Here is a 19,830-nt window from a genome sequence, read left to right as displayed (position 1 = left end):
CGGCTCCCCATTGGCCGCCCGCCGGCGAGGCGAGGCGAGGGTGCTGTGTTTGAATCGCGGGAGGCGAGGGGCGGGCGGCGGCAGCAGCAGCTGCCACGTTGCCGCCGGCGCAGCCCGGCCAGAAGGGGGAGAGGTTCGGCAAAGTCCGGAGCCGCTCGGCAATGGCCGGAGGCGGCTGCTGAGGCGGGGAGCGGCTGCCGGCTCGCTCTGCCCCGCTCGGCGCAAGGGGGATCGCGGGGTGGGCGCCGCCGGCTCAACCGCCCGTGAGCGGAGGGAGCGCGATGCTGGCCGACAGCCTGGTGGAGGAGTTCGAAATCCGCGAGGATGAGCCCTGGTACGACCAGCAGGACCTGCAGCAAGGTGAGCCGGGGCGGTGGCGGGGGGCGTGTGAAGCGAGGCTGTGTAGCGAGCCGGGCGTGTGAGGGAAGGCACCGCGGGGGTGAGGACAGGGGCCGCGCTGAGCGGGGCGGCTGAGGCAGGCGGCTGTGGGGACCCGCCGGGCGCGGGGTGTGTGAGGGCAGGGCTGCGGCGAGGTGGGCGTGTGAGGGAAGGGGCCGCGGCGGGCGGCGAGGGGGCAGCGGCCCCGCGGCTGTGCGGGGCGCCGGGCGGGGCGGCGGGAAGGGCGCTCGGGGGCCGGCGCTGACGGGCGCCTCGGTCGTGCCGGGCTCGGAGCTCGGGATCCCCGCACGGCCGCGCTTCCCGCCGCCGCGGAATCGCTGTCATCGGTAACGACTGCGGCCGTCTTTGTCTGAGGGAAGGAGGTGCGGCAGCCGAGCTGGATGGTGCCGGGGTCTCTCCTGGCCCGGAGAGAGGGAAGCGGCTCTCCGAAAAGTTGCACCTTGCGCAGAAGGTGAAGGTGCCCCGTTCGGGGCAGGCGGTGGAAGAGCCGGGGCAGGATGCGCTATTGCGCCCTGTTGAGTTCTTTGTAAGGGCTTCCAGTCGATGAAGTTGTAGTCGTAGCAGTGCTCGATTAGTTGCAGGCTCCTTATTAAAAAAATCTTTAGGTTTTCTCATTAAAATATCAAATAACTCCACTGCACCTCAGCAATATACATGTATAGCTTCTGTATGTAATTTCATCAGTAGGTCTTAAAACACTGCATGCAAGAGGTAAATGCTGTTCATTTCACAAATGAGAAAGGAGCCACAGGAATACAAGTATAATCGCCCTAGAAGTCTTTTAACAGGCATGATACGGAAAGAATGTGCAATTTCCTTAGGAGCTTAGTGGCGTTTATGACTGGTATTTACTTAAGTTACTTAGTTCTACTTTTTGTCCTTAATCCTGAGTTTATTTTGAAAGGCCAGCTCAAAGATGTGAAGTGGCTTCCTGCAAGCCTGCTCCAGTCTTACGCGTTTTGCTTTTATATTGAAATGCATTAATTCTTGGGCTTGGTGGGTGCTGCTGTACTGTAAACCTTAGAGAAAGCTAAGCAGTATTCACACTGAGGTCAGGCATCTGACAGCAGAAACTCTTCCTGAGACGGCACCAGGTCTCTCTAATTGTATGCTGTATAAAACAGCTAACTGTTTGAAAGCTGTATTTAGGTACTCTTCACCCAAAATTGATGTTTTCCTGGCTCTAGGATACAAACAATTCAGTTGAAATAAGATCTTGAAACTACAGTTTGCTGTCAAAGGGAAGAGAGTGAAAAATTTGAAGACATGATTCAGTAATGTTTTTACTATGTCAGTGTTTATGGAATAGAATACCTACAAAGAGACTTCACAATGTCTAGCAACTGACTTCTTGCCTTCTTGATGTTTCTCCACTTTCATCTTCTAATTAAAATGAGTGAAATAATCACCAGTTGACTCTGCTGTCAGCTTTTAAGAAACAGTGTTCCATTCTAGAGGTTAGTGTGTTTTGGGGGGTTGGTTAATGTACTCTCAACGTGTGGAAAACCTTTTTCTGGGGATTCTCTCTATTTGAACCTGTGTGGAAGTCACAAGTAGCCTTGCCAAAAGGAAAAGGAGGAAAATGAAGAGATGGGCAAGTTGAAACACAAAGAAGAAATTCCTTACAGGAATGTTTTTTAAACACTGTGCTGTACTTTATTTCTGGACTCTGAGGGATACTCCTCCTCCTGCTGCTAAGGCTAAGACGCACGGATGTGTGTAAACAGGGTAGTAAGAGTGCTTATCAAAGTCTCGTGAAACTCCTCACAACCCAAACAATCGGTGCATGTTTAAAGACTGATGGATATGATTATGGGAACCTAGGTTGTAAAACATTAGAAACCCTGAAACAAGCCTGTAGTCCTTGTCAGCTAGTCTTTGTAACTTAAAGTTAGGGTAGGGGTTTTGGAAAAACGTGACAGTCTTCAAAGTATGTACCAAAGATTTTTGCCTTGACAGTGGAGATGGGCTTTTCTGGTATACTGCTTGTGCATAAAGTGCTGGTGGAATTTTTGTAAGGATGGGAACAGCCATCCTTCTGCAGTGTTTTGCTGAAGTATGCTGACCTTTAAAAAAGAATTTTTTTTATATGGACTGCTCTTTTTGCATCTTGCTGTTACTCACTTTTACAGAACAGAGGGTATTCTGAATACGGAATAGGAAATAGGAAACTAAGTAGAAAAAAAATTTCATTTTACATTTAAGTAAACTTACACTAGGCTTACTTATACATCTTGCACAGTCAGTGCGTTTTGCTGTTTAAAAGAATAGGCTTAATTTTAGATTGAAAATTCTCTGAAAAATTTTGTTAGGTGGGTTATGAAAAAGTTGAAGAGAAGGATTTTGGTACTGTTTTTATCTTTTTGTCAATGATGGTAATGCAGTCAGAAGAGACTGTGAAGCACTGGTAAGTGAGGGCTGTTCAACATCACAAGACATCCTTGAAGTCTTGTTTTGGAGATTTCTGATGGAGCTGTTAAACACCAGTACAACTAATCAGATTTACTAAAGTGAAGATCTTTAGATCTGCACACATGCATTTTGCATTATTAAAAACCTCTCCGCTTCCGTCTTTATGGTGAAAAGGAAAAAGGCATGTCTGTCAGAATTTAGCTGTTGCTTTACATAAATTTACAACAGAAAATGCAGTTTTGCTTCTAGTGTTCTACCGTAACTCTCTCCAGAGGAATGTAAATTAATACTTTCCATTTTGTATCTGGAAAACATACATGACACATCTCTCTTGTAAAATTTGCTCTTTATAGGGCTTCCGGGTACTTTACGATGTAGAAAAATGGATGCAAAAAAAATTCTGAATTTTAGAAGAGGTGAAATGATTTAAGTGCTTGCTTTCTCTAGAGTTAAGGTTTTATTGTATGTTCCTGAGCATTCCCACTTGTGTTCTCCCCCTCAGAAACAAATTGCCTTAATTATGAAAGTGTTTCTCCCATAGTAACCCATTTGTGCTTCTGCCAGTCTAACAAACAGAATGAATGTGAAGTATGACATGAATTCTATTATTCACCTTGTATTCCAAGTACTGGATGGTATGTGCTATTTGATTAGTAGATGAGGGGGCATTTAAGAATGAAGCTATAAACTCCTAAACATACTTAAACATGAAAACACACTTTCACTTTGGGAAGGGAAATGGTAGTAATTCCATTATGCATTCTGTCTTTAACATAATCCTAAATCCTCTCTAAAGCTCTTATTCTACTCTAATAAAATAAAAGAATAGACTATTTAGTCTCTGCCTTGAATGATGCTGGTATTGTTTCAAAGATGGTGGCTCCTCATAAAGATCTGTGCAGTACAAGAACTTGTGAAACAGGACTCCATTTTCTATAGGGTAATGAATTCACTGAATTTGAAGACTACAGTATTCTGTAACGAGATAGAACAAACAGCTTGGTGTTTGACTGGGAGTTATTCTGTCCAGGGGTAAACAATGTGCAATCTGTTTACCAAAGGGGAAAAATTTAAGCAGGATGCCTTAAGGTTTCCTTATCCAAATACTTTAAATCCTGCTTCTTAATGAGTGGTGCTAGAGTGAAAAAGGGATGTGAGGATAAACTCCTCTAAGTATAGACCAAGATGCCTTGTGCCTTCTAATTGTACATCTTTTGAAACTGAAGAACTCCCATGCAGTGGGATTTCTTCTTAATAATTTTAATGGCATTTATGCTAAGAATCTGACCTTAAGGTAGGAAACAATGCATTGTGGCTCTAAAGAATGTGTGAAGAATAGCACAGCTGTTGTTTTGCCAGAATTGGACATCTACAGCTCCATAGACAAATGTTTGTACTGACTTGTCCTTGTAAGTCTGGATTTGGTCTTTGGCTGCAGCGTGGAGATGGAGTAATCATTTTGGACAGGCTGCCAAGCTGAAGGTTAGCACAAAACAATCTTGGAGCAGTATTGTATATATTGCAGTTCCTACCTGATAAGATAACTGAGAGGGGGCAGGAAAGAGGTAGCATAACATATTTTAAAAAGGGCATCACAATCAAGTGAGAATGGAACTAATATGTTTACTTCTCTGGCGGCTGTAACTACTGATGATGCAATACATGTCTCCTGTTCATTAATTTAAGGCTCCTTGATGTGACTCAGAGTTTTTCTTGACTTTTCTTCTCTTTCTGATTGATACAAGTTCTATGTGAGAACTAACCAGGTGGTATTGCATGCATGCAGGTCATGTGATGGGGAGGAGGTAGAAAATCAGAGATTTCTAGAAATCTGTTGGGTCTTTGACATGTAGTACCCTCCACGGAGTAACTACAATTTTTGCATTAATACCGAGATTTATTACTTTGTCACATTATGTTAGCTTTTAAATTGCACTTGTCTTTCAACATAATAATACAGAATATCTAGCACTTCTGATGCTGTTGAGCAAATATTAAGCTTCCCTCTAGAAAGGAGCTGAGTGTTCAGATGACTTATTTCTTAATTTGCAACAACTACAGTCACTGCACCCTGGAGGTGATTGAAGATGACTGAAGTGAAACTGAGATTAAGTGCCTGAGAACAAATGACATTTAAAGTGATGTTTTGGAGCACATGAAACAGTTCTTGTCACCTGGCTTTATGAGCTTGAAAAGCAGAATAGCTGCAAGTCTCCATCAGTTTTATGTCTTTTGCTATTATTGTTTCACCATAAAAAGCATCTGAAGCTTTCATTTAGCATTTTGATCACTCAACTCATTTGATGTTGGGTGACCTGAACTCTGGTAGAGGGGTAATGGGGAGGAACAGTCAAGTCAATAAAGAGTTCATCAGCTTTGGCCTGGGTCTAGACTGATGAATATTGACAGGGTCTGCTGTGCTTTTTCTCCCGAGTGCTGTAAAGAGGGTGAAGCCCAGGAGAGCTTGGGCAGAGCTGGTGCAGCCTGGGCACAGAGTGGGAGGTGAATATGGCTGGGGGTGTCTGAAGGGCCACGGAGGAGCTGAGGAAGCTTCAGGACATAAGAGTGTCTCTGAGTCTCAGGGCTCACTTGGACTTCCATTAGAGATGGTAGATGAATGTTCTGCTTACAAGCTAACTTCCATGTTGGGTACTGGAGATAACTTGGAGCAGTCATAACAGCAGTAAGAAAATACCTCAAGTATTTGATAACAAGCTTTAGAATTAGATTACATCATTGTTTCTCTCACTTACGTGCAAACTGATTTCTTTGTTTAGATCTTCACCTTGCTGCTGAGCTTGGGAAGACACTACTGGACCGTAACACTGAACTAGAAGAATCCTTACAGCAAATGTATGCAACAAATCAAGAGCAATTGCAGGAGATAGAGGTAAAATATCTAACGGATCGCTGTGTGAAAGCATCTGGACCTACAACATACAGTGCATAAGTTAAGATCTGAATTTCTTGAGATCTAATGGAAAATACTGAACAATCTTTCACCACTTCTGCTATTTTGAGAATATGAGAACCAGTATAGGTGGCTCATGCTTAGAACTGTTTTCTCTGATTACCAGAAGCTTTGTGCCACTAAATGCTGGATTTGGTTTGTTTAATGACAAATGACTGGTATCTTTTGGTTTTGTACAGAAAAGATACTTCAGTTATTTTTACTGCTAAACTTTGCTGATCTTGCCAGGTAAAATAACATTAAATTATATGATGATAAATACATTAATAACTTTAAATATTACACGAGAATTTTAATGATTGCAGCGCTGAAATCTAAATGCTGATAAGTACAGAAGCGAGATTTAAGTAAAATCTGAAGATACGTACTTCCATTAAACTGAGCTGTGATAAAGGGAGCTAAAGTCTTATTTCAATGTAAAAGAAACCCTGCAAGGACAAAAAAACCAACAAACAAACAACAAAAACCAGAAAAAAATTCACTTAAGTAGGATCTAAACATAGGACATAGTGGGTATATGGTTCCATACTTTCCAGGGAAAAACCCAAAAACATAACCATTCTTTTAAAACTGCTCATCTTTAGATAACAGAGTGGGAAAACCTGGCTATTTTTGGCATTTTCTCATTGCCTGTGTTCTTGCAGACCTAGCATTTGTCAGTATAATGAGGGTTTTTTTCAGCTATTAGAGGGCAATGCATGGTCTCTAATAATTAAATTATTAAATATTCAGGAGTTTTCTGACTGACAACATATTGAAAATGTAGTCAGCAGTTAAGGTTGGTTCTGGTGTGAATCACAGGCTGTGACTGGTATGTACCAGATTTTTACCAAATCTGAGTTCCTTTGTGCTAGCAATACTGCAATTAGAGATGTGCATTTTGTACAGCTGCAACTTCAGACTGAAAATGCTCACTATTGTAATAGCAACAGGCAACTGAAAGAATCCTAACCTTAATAATTACAGAGTTATAGGTGTCTTTAAAGTAGTTAATACAAATGCAGCATTTTTAGTAAGTGATGAACAACTTCTGAGTGCAGGTTTGATTTGTGGGGCATGTTTTTAGAACTTAATTTTGTTTTGCACCTCATCTCTTGGCTCTTTCTTCTATTATGTGCTAACTGTAATCTTTGTTATCCTGTTCATTCTGAGACACAATGGTTGGAATGGCTGATATTTATATTACTGCTACAGCGTTCAAAGATGTATTTACTTATGCAGAGACTGAAAATACCTCATTGCCATGAATAGTTTTTGTAAAAAGATCAATTCTTAGGGTGTAGAGAGGACAAACGCTTCCAAGGTGCTGTACAAGTACTGTACACAAGGTACTTGTAGGGACAACCATATTGAAGAAAGTGTTTAGCAGAGTTACAACACACCTGTTGAAAAAACACACCAGAACTCTGATAGGCAACTAACCTGACTGATGGAGTGTAGCCACTTAATAAGCAGCTGTATTTTAATACTGTCTAGAAATGTGGAAAATACATTATTGCCAAGCTACATTGATTTACAGAAATAGTCTAGTGCTGTTAAGAATGCAATATCCTATTGGTTTAAGCCAGTTTATTTGCTTAAGCTGTTCTGGTGGTTCAGTGTTTATAGGGGACACAGAGAGCTTCAGCTCCAGGAAGTGTCACAAATGTCCCTCCAGCAGTGATCTGTAGTTGGTGTGTTGCAGGGTCAAGTACATGTGTGGTCAGACAAACTCAGACGTGACAGATTAATTTTTCCTCTCAATGTCTTGCTCTACCAAGACTTCAGCAATACTACTTTTTGAAGGCTTTATCTGATACCTCTTCAACCTTTTTCCTCCTCTCCCTCAGGGAGGGTGGGAGATGTGTTTTGGATTGTCCTATCAGCTCCCTCCAAGAGGAGAGGGAGAGAGTGGGAGAACAATTTTTGTGATGCTTCTGACATACAACTAGTGCCTGCACCTTTTCTTTGCCCAGCTTGTTGAGCCAAAGGCTGTATTTGTATGTGCTGTAGTAACATGCTGTCTTCTCCAGTCCTATCTCCTGTCTCAGTCTTTTCTCTTTCCCCAGTGCCATTTAAAAGTGTAATAACAACACAGAATTTTTCTTCCTGCAAAGAAGTTTCTCTTGCATCTGGATTTCTGGCAGAAAAGGGAAAATGAACCCCTTGTTCAAATACCCAGAGAAGCCCTCCAGCTGAGGAACTGACTATATTAGCTTACTGGCACGAGGAATTGTTACAGGAATTCACTGAAACAAATGGGAATACAGTTTGCATATGCAAGGTGTAAAGCAGTTCAGTCTCTTATTTTCATATCAGCATTTCTTTGTCTTGTGGGATCACAGGATACCCTGTTGCACAGGATATGCGTGCAAATGGCATATTCAGTCTCTATGCTTGATTTTTCTTAATTTTCAAGTGCTTGTCTCTGTAACCTACATGTGATCTTTCAGCTGTTCCTGTAGCTGCTCTGCTGAATTTCTGTACTAGGTTTTCAGTGCAGTATATCCCTGTAAACTTTTTTCCTATTAATTTTGATCTTACAGGGAGCAAAGTCTAAAACTGGCTGAGAAATCATTCTGAAGTATGGCACTGCCTTGTCTGCACTGGAAGGGAAAGGTCAAAGGCTGTGGTGTGCTTAAGATTACGTCTCATATATTAAATACTAACACATTAAGCATTTTACAGCTTTTGGATCATTATATCTGACCTTTGTGCTGACATGTGTGCCACCAGCTAATCACTGTAGATGTAATAAAGGCTGCAGGGAAACAGCAACTTTATTCCTGCCTGAATCTGTTCTCAGCACTCAGACACTGGGAATCCTGACACCATCCAATTTTCATGTACTAGAGTGCAAGGTGCTGCTTCATGTTAGGTGCTCGGTTGTAGGGGACATAGATCAAATGTGAACTTCAGGTATTTATTACATCAGCTTTGGTGGCCTGGTTATACCAGGACAACTGGACACCAGCCCTGAAGATACTGGAGATGGAAGGTGGAGGAAGTGATGCTTCACCCCTTCCATTCAACTCAAACATCTGCAAAAGCCCACTGTAATAAGTGGCAACATCTCCTCAGGCACCAAAGCCTTGGCTTCCGTCCTTAGCCACACTTGTATTGCTGAAGAAAGTCTTGAGGATCTCCAGCTCCTTCCTTCAGCTATAACCAATAGGGAAAGTTAATCTGAAATGGGTCACATTGAGATTCTACTGCTAATCTATGTTCTATTTTTGTGTAAATCCTCTGTCATGTGTGCACAGGCTACAAAAGGATCTAGCCAACAGCTATCATGTTGATCTTCTAGAAGTCTGTATGGAGCAGTTACTAGTCCTAGATTAACTTATTATCTGTTCTTAAATTGCCTAAAATGTAAACTCACCAATCTTTTAATGAGGTAAAAGGTTAAGTAGAATATTAGAAGTTTTGAGCATGTAACAGGCCTATGTAAAGAGAAGTAATTCTGCCTAGGAGTTTGCTGCATGTTCCTACTTGAAGCTTAGTTGTAAGAAAGTAATATGTAGCAATACAGAATATATTGTAAAATACAAATTCTATATAAGAACAAAATATTTCAGATTTAGGGGGTTAGACTCAGAAAAAAAGTCTCATGTAAATACTCATGTCCTGGGTGGGAGAATATAAGACACTTTTTTTTTAAGAGCTGTAGGTGATTGTGAACTGCTCAGACTAAGAATTCCAAGCTTTCTGACGTTACTCAGGAAATTAAACAGTCTGTGTAGTTAATTGTAAAACCCAAGAGGATTAAATTGAGAATACTTCATGTGAGGCTTTATTTTTTAAAAAAGGCCAGGAGACCTTTGTTTGGGATTACAGTAACTGGAATAGTTCCCAGTGAGTAATTTTTAAGATTTGAATTCAATAACTTGATTATACTTCTTGATACAGATTAGGCCACATACTGTTTTAAGAGTGACCACAGCCTAAATTCTGCTGTGCTGAACCTAATGCTGCTTCAGACTGAAAGAATTTAGGTCAGCTGAAAATGCATTTATTTATGGATGGTGCTACTCAATATTTCAGTTTTAATGCTGAGAAAGTCGTTGGGTCAACACAGTTAAGGAATTTCTGTTGGAGCACACTGCAACCTTTAGGACACGGTGGACAGGTAAGGGCTGTGCTGAAGGCTCTGTCAGTGCTGACTGCAGCACAGATAAAGGCAGCCGGCACCATCAAACCCAGCTCCTCCAGGTAAGGGCTGCTTCATCAGCTGGGGTGACCTCTGTGACAAGGGCAAGCTGCCTAGAGAGTTACTGATAGTGTTTCTTCAGCTGAGCAGAGCAAACACGGGAATTTACAATTGGAAAACTCAGGAGGTTCTCTCTGAATGTGAACAGAAATGCAGAGTAGGAGCTGTAGGCTGTGTTTCAAGAGTAAACCAGTAACAGCAGAACTGTCTTGCAGTACCTCACAAAGCAAGTGGAGCTCTTGCGGCAGATGAATGACCAGCACGCAAAAGTCTATGAACAGCTGGATGTGACAGCAAGAGAACTGGAAGACACTAATCAAAAACTGGTTGCAGAGAGTAGAGCTTCACAACAAAAGATAATAAGGTAACAAACTTCAACAGATTCCCCCCTCCCAGCTGTTATTATCAATAAGAACAGTCCAGGTGTATTTGTGTAGTTACTTGGTGTCTTGTCTCTGTCTAGTGATGTTCTACAATACCGGCAAATGGAAAGGTTAGTTTTATTTAAAGGTCTTTTCACCTTTTAGCTTGACAGAGACTATTGAAAGTCTACAGACACACATAGATGACCTGCAGCGACAAGTGGAAGAGCTGAAAAAGCCTGGACGAGGCCGGCCGAGCCAGGAGAGATCTGAGCAGCCAAGATCAATGCACAGCTTCTCATGTTTGAAGGAGCTGTATGACCTCCGCCAGTAAGACTTTTCACTTTATACAGTAAAGAACACTGAAAATATTTTAAGCAAAACTTTAAAACCTAAGACGTGAGCACAGATACCAGACAAGCTGGAAAAAAAAATTACCTGATGTTCACAACTGGCAAAGTATCTCTGCTGCGTGGTACTGTCATTTCTTCAGGCCTGTTTCTAGACCACACCGGTATTGGTGCTCCACTTTCTCCCCATGGCCAGCCATATCAAATGGTAGCCTAGAAAGCTTACAGTAAGTTGCACCCAGTGTTTTCAGTCAGATAAAAGCAAACACACAGATAATCTGAAAAACAAACTTACTAATGCCAAGTATTTCCTGTAACTTATTCTTTCCTCGGATGTCCATGGGCATTTCCTTAGCCTTTTTGAACTTAAGCTGGTTAAAATGACACCTAAACTGGGAAAATGGTGCTTGGGGCGCTGAGCTGCCTTTTAAATGTAGAGCCATTTGACCTAGCTGAACTGCATTAGTGGGGCCATGGGGACAATCACTTGGTAAAAGCTCAGACTAACTGCAAGCCTAGAGGGCAATTGAAGCACCTCTACAGACTGTGCAGACTGTTCCGCACCTCTGCAGAACAGGCTGTTGTGTCTACATGGAGGTTATACTCTAGAATAAATCAAGGTTTTTTTTGACAATTCAAAAGACAAGCGGATCCTTCAAGCTGCCAAAGGCTTGTGAAAATACCAGCCTCCAGCATTGCTTTGTCAATTATGAAGCTTGTTTCTGCATCAATAGTGACAAAAGTTACAAGAGTGGAGTGCTGTAGAAAAAATGTCAGAAAGTACTGCATGGTGCAGGGAGGCAATGTGTATTTAAACTTAAATTATAATTTAGAGTTACATTATTCAATCAGCTTGTCTGTAACATGAAACTGTTAACAAGCTGCCATTCTGCCTAAGCTGTGAGCTTAGTTTGATGGCATGTAAGTCCTTAGAAACTCTGTTCTGATTACTAAATCGACTGATTGGTTAGTGCAATGGGCCCTGTTAGTGCTCTGAAATGTGTTAGCACTTAGTTTAAAAATGTCATTAGTTACCCAGGACAAGAAAACTTTAGGTGTGGTCAGCTGTACTTCCTATGTTTGATAATCCTTATTTTGTTTCTGCAGGTACTTCGTTTATGATCATGTCTTTGCAGAAAAGATTACTTCGATGGATAGTCAGCTAAGTCCTCTAGAAGAAGAAAATGAGAAGTTAAAGAAGGCAGTGACAGTCCTGCAAGCCCAGCTGAACCTAGAGAAAGAGAAGAGGGTCACCATGGAAGAGGAATACAGTCTGATGGTGAAAGAAAACTGTGACCTGGAGCGGAGGCTGGTTGACAGTGACTTGTATCGGGCTCGTGCGGAGGAGCTGGAAGCAGAAGTAGCTGAAATGCGACAGATACTTCAGTCTGAAAACACGCTCCACAATGCAGAGAAATTGGTGCCAGAATCCTTCTTCATTTCATTCAAGGAATCTCTAGACAGGGAGCTTGGTCAGAGCCTGGCAGATGATGGACTTCTGACAATATCAGAGCTTGAGAAGAAGGCACTGAAACGGAGCAGCAGCGAAAGCCTCCTGAGCAGTGCTGCTGGGGCAGACATCCTCAGGGGCCATGAAGAAACGTGTATTAGGAGAGCTGAAGCTGTGAAGCAGCGGGGAATCTCTGTACTCAATGAAGTTGATGCTCAGTACAATGCTCTGAAAGTGAAGTATGAGGAACTTTTGAAGAAATGTCAAATGGATGAAGATTCTTTGAAACACAAGGCTGTACAAACACTGAAGCAGTACTCCAAAGACCTAAATGTGGGGAACACCCAGTATGATCTTTCAGCTAGCAATCAAGAATTCACAATTGCTGAGCTAAGTGACTCTTCCACAAATGCTCCCCCTGAATATAAAGCACTATTCAAGGAGATTTTTAGCTGTATCAGAAAAACAAAAGAAGAAATAGATGAACACAGAGCAAAATACAAGACTCTCTCCTCTCAGCCGTAACCTTATCTGTTAGTCAAGAACACACTTCGTATGAATGTCACTAGACTCCTTAAACTGATGTGTTTCTTGAGCACTCAAAATGAATGTTTTGGATTGGCTGGTAGCCCTGTAGTTAACAAGCTAGTTAGTTATCAGCTAGATTCCCTGTTCCTGTGTAGCAGTAGATTTAATGTTTAGCACTGTCACACAAACTAGTGGTTGTAAAGCAAAGAAACATCATGGCGTAATGCTACACTACTACTTGGTATTGCACCTTATCTCCTGCCAGAGCAGTGACTGACACTTCTTTCCTTCATCCACTTCAGAAATAACAGAGCTAAGAGCTCTGAATCTCTCACGAGAACCAGAATAAAGCTGTCCTTTGGTTCATAGGGATGATCTAGCCCTGTGACTACACTGATGTAGAAAATGAACAAAAGCAAAACCCTGACCAGTCCCAGGGGCAGCATCTCCTCAGCTCCAGGAGGGGAGCAGTTCAGCTGATCTTGCTTTGGCATGGTGGTGGAAAGCTGTGCTTGCTTTAAGCCAATACCACGTTTTCACAATCACTAAGGTCTCCCACAGATTAGTGTAAATGTCTTCCTGCTAAGAAAGGATTTGTTGTAAAGTTTGTGTGGCTTTTTAGATACGGTTTCCTTTGTAGGGCACTTTGTCTTAAGGCAAGATACTGTGAATTGACTCTATGTGTTATTTGGGACCTACGGTTCTCTGGTGGAATGTCTGCAAAGTACATTTTTATGTGTATTTGGTAAGTTAGAGAGTTGTTGTTTGGCTATTTAACTTTAGAAGTAGCATTGACATAGTGCAGTAGCTTTTCATGTTGCATACCACAAACTCCAAGTGCTTGAGGAGACAAGCCAGGTAAAACCTTACATTGTTTTGTCTGTTGCTTCCAGTGTTGGCCTCTGGACCTATTCCGTGCTGCCTGGCGGGGTGGGAGGATGGCCACAACACTGCCAGCACATATCCTACTGAAAATGGGACCACACTATTGTTCTCCCTCTCCTTTTTCCACTCCCTAATAGTAATTCATACAAAACTCAATTTCTGAAAAGTAACATGGAGAAGGTTGTTCTTTGGAACACAGAAATTAAGAGAAAGAAAAAAAGGCACAATGAAAGGGTCTCATAGCTTAATGTGGCCAGCAGTTCTTGGAAAACAGCTTCCTGCTGAGTTGCTGCCAGGTACCAAACCCTTGACCCACAATGTTGACAGTTTCTCAGCTTTAGTCCAGCTGCTGCTGCTGCAGCTCTGCTGCCTTATGCTGTTCTCTGTTCAGCTTGTCCTTCAGTATTAAGACTTCATGTTGTGGGAGTTTCTCTAAAACATGTATTGCAGTCTGAAAATTATTTAAAAATGGGAATCTGAATCTTCTGAATATTTTTCTAAGCAAATAAATAATCCAGTCAAGCTACATGTGTAAGTAGTAATTATATCCATCTGTGCCAATCAGGAAACTGAAGTTGGTGCAGATGGCACCTGCATTATCTAGTCTTGCCATCTTTGCTACAGAGCTCCGATGGAGTTCCCATGAAACTTGTATTTTAGAAAAGTTATGCTGCATGGAAAAGAGCAGGCCTGTCTAGGACAGAAATCCAGATGGAAGTAAGTAGTTTTTCCTCATTGTTGTGGCTTTTGTTAGTGCTGTTCAAAAAGAGGTGAGGGCAGGGAAAGCAGAAAAGCTGCTCTGCCACAGATGCCTTGAGTTTTAGCTTTCTTGTTTTTTTCAGATGCTGTGCTGCCTAGGGGAGTAGTTCTGAGCCTCAGGCCCAAAACATAAACAGTGGTGGACTGGAGGGAGGAACAAGAAGGATGGGACCTCACAACCTGAAGATGTAATTGGACAATTAAACCCTAAAATGCAAACGGGCCAAAATCTATATAAAAGTAATACTTTGTGACCATGTTTTTTTTTTTTTTTTAAACTTCTCATTTTTAATGGAATCAGAACAATTCTATACAGCTATATAGAGATTTTGAAGCATGACTAAATATCTATTGCTTCCTACATAGAGTGAGCTGGAATGATAAAATGAGAATAGGTCCCAGCTAAGAAATATAAATACACTTTCTTGCTTATCTTGATCTCAGTCCACCGTTGTTTATGCTTTGGGCCTGAAAATTGTCCTTGGTCTTCCAGCAGCAAAAGGATTTGTTTTGTCTCCCTACCTTGTGAAGAGAGCTTACTAGCACTTAATATGAGGCTCGGAACTACACCCCTAGGCAGCACAGAATCTGAAGAAGAAGAAAGCTAGAACTAAAGGCATCACCATGAGGTAACTGTCCTGTCACTGTATCCCTGGCACCTGCACTTGTCTCACCCCAATTTGGAGCCTGGAAAGCAGTAACCTGAGAAAGGCACAAAGTGCTTCACTACCAGTGTTCCTTACCACTTTGGGGACAGAGGCAAACCACACCTGCTGGGCAGAAGACATGTAAAAGCAGTTCCAGATTTTTGCTTAAATAGGTGATCTTCAGTGGTTTATTACTTTTGGCTAATTTAGAGCACCTGATAGAAACAATTTCTATGCTTAAAAATACCAAAAATATTTCCTCAGAACTTCTTGATTCTTCTGTACTGTACTTCCCCTTTGGCTACCTGTGCCATTGCCGAGCTCTGGCTGTCCTGCAGCACTTACCTGTGCAGGCTGTGCAATAAATCCCTCCGGGCTGGGCTCTTCTTTGAGCTGCTCCTGGAGCATGTCTTTCCCAGAGAGCTTTCCAGCCACAGCCACTGGGTCAGTGCCAGCCAGGGCTGCCTAAATATAAAACACATCCCAGTTTTATTGATGCAGTTAATAAACTACACTAAACTATTAAATAAGGTAGTTTTAGCAGTTCAAAAATAGCCATTTTCCACCAAAATGTGAAATGCCGTAAGTATGGTAACAATATTCTTAGCCAATCTTATCTGGATTAACTACCTTAATCTTCTTATTTTGGTCAACAACTCAACTCAGCCTTTTCTGAGCATAAGTAGATGAAATCAATAGAATCCCCTTGAGCTTCTCATGTGATGGAAGCTGCAGCAGAGAGCAGGAGCAGCAGGGACAGTGCTGTGCAGTGCCCACAGCAGCTACTCCTGCTGGTACTGCAGGTAAGGCCCGTTCAGGACGAGCCACCAGGGCTGGGTCCCTGTCCCTGCTGCTGCACAGCCCAGGGAGCTCAGGGACTGCACTGCACTTGCCTCTCTACGTCTGTCCTTCCTCCCCTTCATGATGTAAAAGGAGCCAGGTACAGCTTCTGCTTCTTCTTGGACAAATACAAGGCGGAGCAGAATTGACCTTTGAGATAAAATTTTATTTAAAAATTACAACAAAATAGAGGTTTTACATGGTTGCTGTGTGGTAACTACGGCTGGATGCCTTCCAGAGGGTGCCCTCGGTTACTTACCTTGCTTCTGTCACGTACAGTTATGCACAAAGCTCCTCACACCAACCCCACACCAGCAGAAGAAATCCAGTAGTTGTTCCCCATGTTTCAGATGTTGGTACTTCTCCAAATAACTCATTTCACAGACAACAGGTGAGAACAATGGTTACGTAGTACAGAGTTCACAGACAGTGATTTTGTTCCCCCCCTCCCAGGCCTGACGTTCCCATGAACATGACCACCTGCTCTCTATGAAGAGGGCTGCAAGGGCTATGACAATGCTCACACTAAAGTATGAGCATCCAGGGATTTAACAAAAACTGGGATGTTTGTAAACAAATTTAATTTATTGGCATTACTTACAAAATAAAGTTTTAGACCATGATTTTCCATCATGTCTGTGTCACTATACGGTTTTATTTTCTCATAACGAAACAGAAGGAGAATTGCAATACATTAGAAATCCCAGATTAATCAAGCTGCAGACAGGGTCCCACGGTGCCTTCCCGGCCGCTGCCGCGCCTCGGGGGCCACGCAGCCTCCGGCTGGTGGGATGTCCGTGGCTGCCCGCAGTGATGCCCCAGAGCAGCTCAGATCCTGCCGAGGCCGCGGCGCGTCTCCGGCTGTGCCACCCCCGCGGGTCCCTCTCAGTCCCCGAGATCAGCTGACACCGCTGCCGCCGCCGTCAGGACTGCACCGTGCCCTTAAGGTACCACATGCCACCATAGCTCACACAGCAGTCCTGGGGACACAGGGAACGGCTCTGTTAGGCTGCCCAGGGCCGTGCTGGAGGCACCATCCCCAGGGGCAGTTGAGGGGTGTCTGGAGCTGGTGCTGGGTGGTGGTTTGTGGTTACAGTGGTACTGCTGGATGATCTCAAAGGTCTCTTCCAGCCTTGAAGATTCTGTGATTCTAGAGTCCACAAAGTCTTGGGGACAACTGGCTGGCTCTGGGACGACCAACACGAACAGTAACAAGCCCTTCTCCAGTGCACAGGAGAGAGCACGAACCCAGGGCACGGGGTGTGCCCACCCTGGAGGACAGATGGCTTCAATGGAGGGGAAGGCTGAGAGCCACGAAGGGACAAATGATGCCAAGGCAGTGAGGGACAGCAGTGGCTCCTGGGGGAGAACCTGGGGCTTGTGCAGAAGCCAGCTGAGGGAGGGACGGGTGGGTGAGGGCTGGAGGAGCAGGGCAGTGGAGGGGTAAAGGGGGCTGAAGCTCAGGGGAAGAGGCTGAGGGGAGCAGTGGGACAGAGCAGGAGAGTGAGGGCAGTCACTGGATCTGAAGCTTTTTAAGAAACCCTTTCCATGATAATGAAGTGTCAAACCTCAGAGCCCTGCTGTGACCACACGTGTGCTATGCTTAGGGCAGCAGGGCACCTCAGCAAAGGAGCTCAGGAACTGGGGTGTCCTGGGGCTCATTTCCTTGTTTCTATTAGGTGAGCACAAAGTCTCTGGAGTTCTGAGCTAACAGCTTCCCTTTCTTTTGCCCCAACCTCCCTCTTCGATAATTCAACACAAGCTCAAGTACTACTGCAGAACTGAGGCTGTGGAGCTTAAATGTATCTGTTTCTGAAGTCTTGGGGCTTGTCCATAACAAAAAACAAACCCAGAGGTTAGAAAGAGGGTTTGCAGACTGATCTGCAAATGCAAAAATACAAACCCTGCCACTCTGTTCCTCTGCGTATAAAAATGAGCACAGGCAGATGGGGAAATAAGAGTCAACAAATCCAATTTCATTCGAAGTAGAATCCAATCTCTTGTGGCTTAAAGAAGCCAGAGAATCTTCCCATTTCATTAAATCATACTCCTAAATTTCATTTCAGAAACAAAGGTAATTTCCCCTACTCCTGTGACAAATGTATTCAAGGCAATAAAGCTTGCCACAACACAAAGCTGGTCACCCACTGACTTAGTGACTTACATAAAAACAGTGCCTGATGACTTAAGGGCAAGTTTTTTCTTCTAGAAATAGGTTATCTGTTAAATAGCAACAGCATTATGAAAAACTAATGGCAGTACATTGTCTAGATATTCCAGGAGAGCTGATACTTGAGCTCATGTAGTCACTGACAAATCCCCCAGCACAGGGAGCCAAAGGAAATGCTGTCTAGCAGGCAGAAATGTCTGAGCTTCTTCTACTGCTAAGACGACTGGGTTCTTTCAAGCAAGACCAGTTTGCCCATTATCAAAGCAACAGATCTGTAGTTCTTCAAAGATGCAATTATTCATCTGCAGATCACAATGTAATGAAGTACTTAAGCACTTGTCTTATTGAAGCGGGTGACAGTGAGCAAAGGCCCAGCCACAATGATTAAAGCATTACATTAGTTGGCAACTTTCTGCTTGGCCATCCTGCATCTCTTTTAAAGTCATGGCCTGTGTGCTCTGTACTTTATACCTTAAACTTCTTGAGCAAGTAAATGGTGCGTCTTCAAAGAGAGATGAAAGGATTCAAATAAACATTTGCAATGAGATGTGCTCACCACCACTCTGCCTGCTGGTTTTGGCCAGGGTTTTGCTCTGTGCAAAGCCGCACATCCTGCTGGAGAATAAAATGCACTTCCTGCTGAACATGTGGCACTTGTGCTCTTCAGCACTAACCAGCAGCAGTTAGCTGGCAACTCAGAGCACTGGGCAGAGCCCCCCCCCTTCCTTAATGTTTAATTCTGCATTATTTAAAAATAACTCAAGTATCACATTTACTACACTCTATTCTCTGCTGCTCCACGGTGACAGAGAGATTTGTTGCAATAATATAAAATAATGTGTGAGCCACTGCTCCTTGGAGGGAAAGAAGAGAGAATGAGACAAGTACATTTTTAAGAAGACAAGCTGAAACACGGGCTTTGTCCATATTCCAACAACAACTGTTCTATCATCCTCACCATTTGTCAGTTCAATGTAAAATACAATCCTTTACTCAAATCAAGCATTAAAACTCATGTATTAATTGGATCAAGCCCAAAGCGAGCAGAAGCTTACCTTTAACACTCTATCCACCTCCTGCTTGTTTAGGTCCTCCCCACACTCCTGACTCAGCTGGTTCTGGATGACGTTCCTGCGCACTCGGTAGTTTTTCGAAAAGATTTCAAGCAAAACTTGGCGATGCTTTAAAAGAAAACGTATCGTAAGTGCACAGAGAACAATTATTCCTATCCTATAAAAACTGCACGTGCCTTAGTCTGTACAAAACATTCCCTGAACTATTTTAGAGGATTGTTGCTTCACAATCCTGAAACAATCCCATCTATTCCTGCTCTCCAGCAGTGCCTTATCCTCCAAGGGCTCTACAGGGGTCCCTCCAGAGCCTGTCCTGTGACCTGGGGCACCCCCAAAGGTACCAAAACACACTGAAGAAGGCATTGCAATGTATTCCTCTCAAATGCTTCCATGGGAGTTCAGGTCACTCCAGGCAAGAGGTTGGCAGGTGCTTGCCTCTTTCCTGTAGTGCAGGAATTGCACTGCCCATCCACAGGTCGTGAGGCACCTTCCCTTTCACCTCCTTTACTCTGACAGCAGTAAAGATGCTCACACATGCTGTAATCATTTCCTGCTCTTAACTATTAACAGATACACCTGGTAGTCTCTGGTTAACGTTACATTACCATCAAAAGGAAAAAAGAACCGTGGACTGGATCCTGGTCTGAGGCCTGCATTGGAGAATCCTCTCTTCTCACAGGTTCAGAAATAGCCACTGAGATGGTCACTGACATGATTACCAACATGTCATGAGCTTCCTTTCAGCTGGAAACGGCTTGGTGTTAAAAACACCAATAGAGAAAGAGGAAACCTATC

At 43.2% G+C, this 19,830-nt stretch overlaps 2 protein-coding genes across 2 annotated transcripts in view; one reads left to right on the top strand and one right to left on the bottom strand.

Annotated features, from left to right (window-relative positions):
* Positions 1–71: 71 nt before the first annotated feature.
* On the top strand, positions 72–16,415 carry CDR2 (cerebellar degeneration related protein 2). Its single transcript, XM_066197746.1, has 5 exons — positions 72–360; positions 5,589–5,701; positions 10,187–10,335; positions 10,499–10,663; positions 11,791–16,415. The coding sequence occupies exons 1-5, from the start codon at positions 282–284 to the stop codon at positions 12,656–12,658; spliced, it is 1,374 nt and encodes a 457-aa protein (XP_066053843.1). The 5' UTR covers positions 72–281; the 3' UTR covers positions 12,659–16,415.
* The window catches only part of POLR3E (RNA polymerase III subunit E), a 27,951-nt gene continuing 24,354 nt past the window's right edge, over positions 16,234–19,830 (bottom strand). The window contains exons 20-21 of the mRNA XM_066197745.1: positions 19,018–19,143; positions 16,234–16,772 (exon numbers count right to left, since the gene is read on the bottom strand). Coding sequence (XP_066053842.1) covers positions 16,716–16,772; positions 19,018–19,143 — 183 coding nt within the window. The 3' untranslated portion in view covers positions 16,234–16,715. The remainder of the gene's footprint in view (positions 16,773–19,017; positions 19,144–19,830) is intronic.

This window comes from Chamaea fasciata, unplaced genomic scaffold (assembly GCF_029207755.1).
Source record: "Chamaea fasciata isolate MVZ Bird 193981 ecotype frontalis unplaced genomic scaffold, bChaFas1.0.hap1 SCAF_16, whole genome shotgun sequence".
NCBI lineage: Eukaryota > Metazoa > Chordata > Aves > Passeriformes > Sylviidae > Chamaea > Chamaea fasciata.
The sequence above is the reverse complement of the archived record's forward strand: the minus strand, read 5'-3'. Positions and strand labels throughout refer to the sequence as shown.

What these genes read in the sequence shown, in the direction of transcription:
- CDR2 (XM_066197746.1), top strand. Translation starts at nt 282, where the DNA reads ATGCTGGCCGACAGCCTGGTGGAGGAGTTCGAAATCCGCGAGGATGAG. An exon ending in CCAGCAGGACCTGCAGCAAG is followed by an intron (nt 361 to 5,588) that starts GTGAGCCGGGGC and finishes TTCTTTGTTTAG; the next exon opens with ATCTTCACCTTGCTGCTGAG. An exon ending in TCACAACAAAAGATAATAAG is followed by an intron (nt 10,336 to 10,498) that starts GTAACAAACTTC and finishes TTCACCTTTTAG; the next exon opens with CTTGACAGAGACTATTGAAA.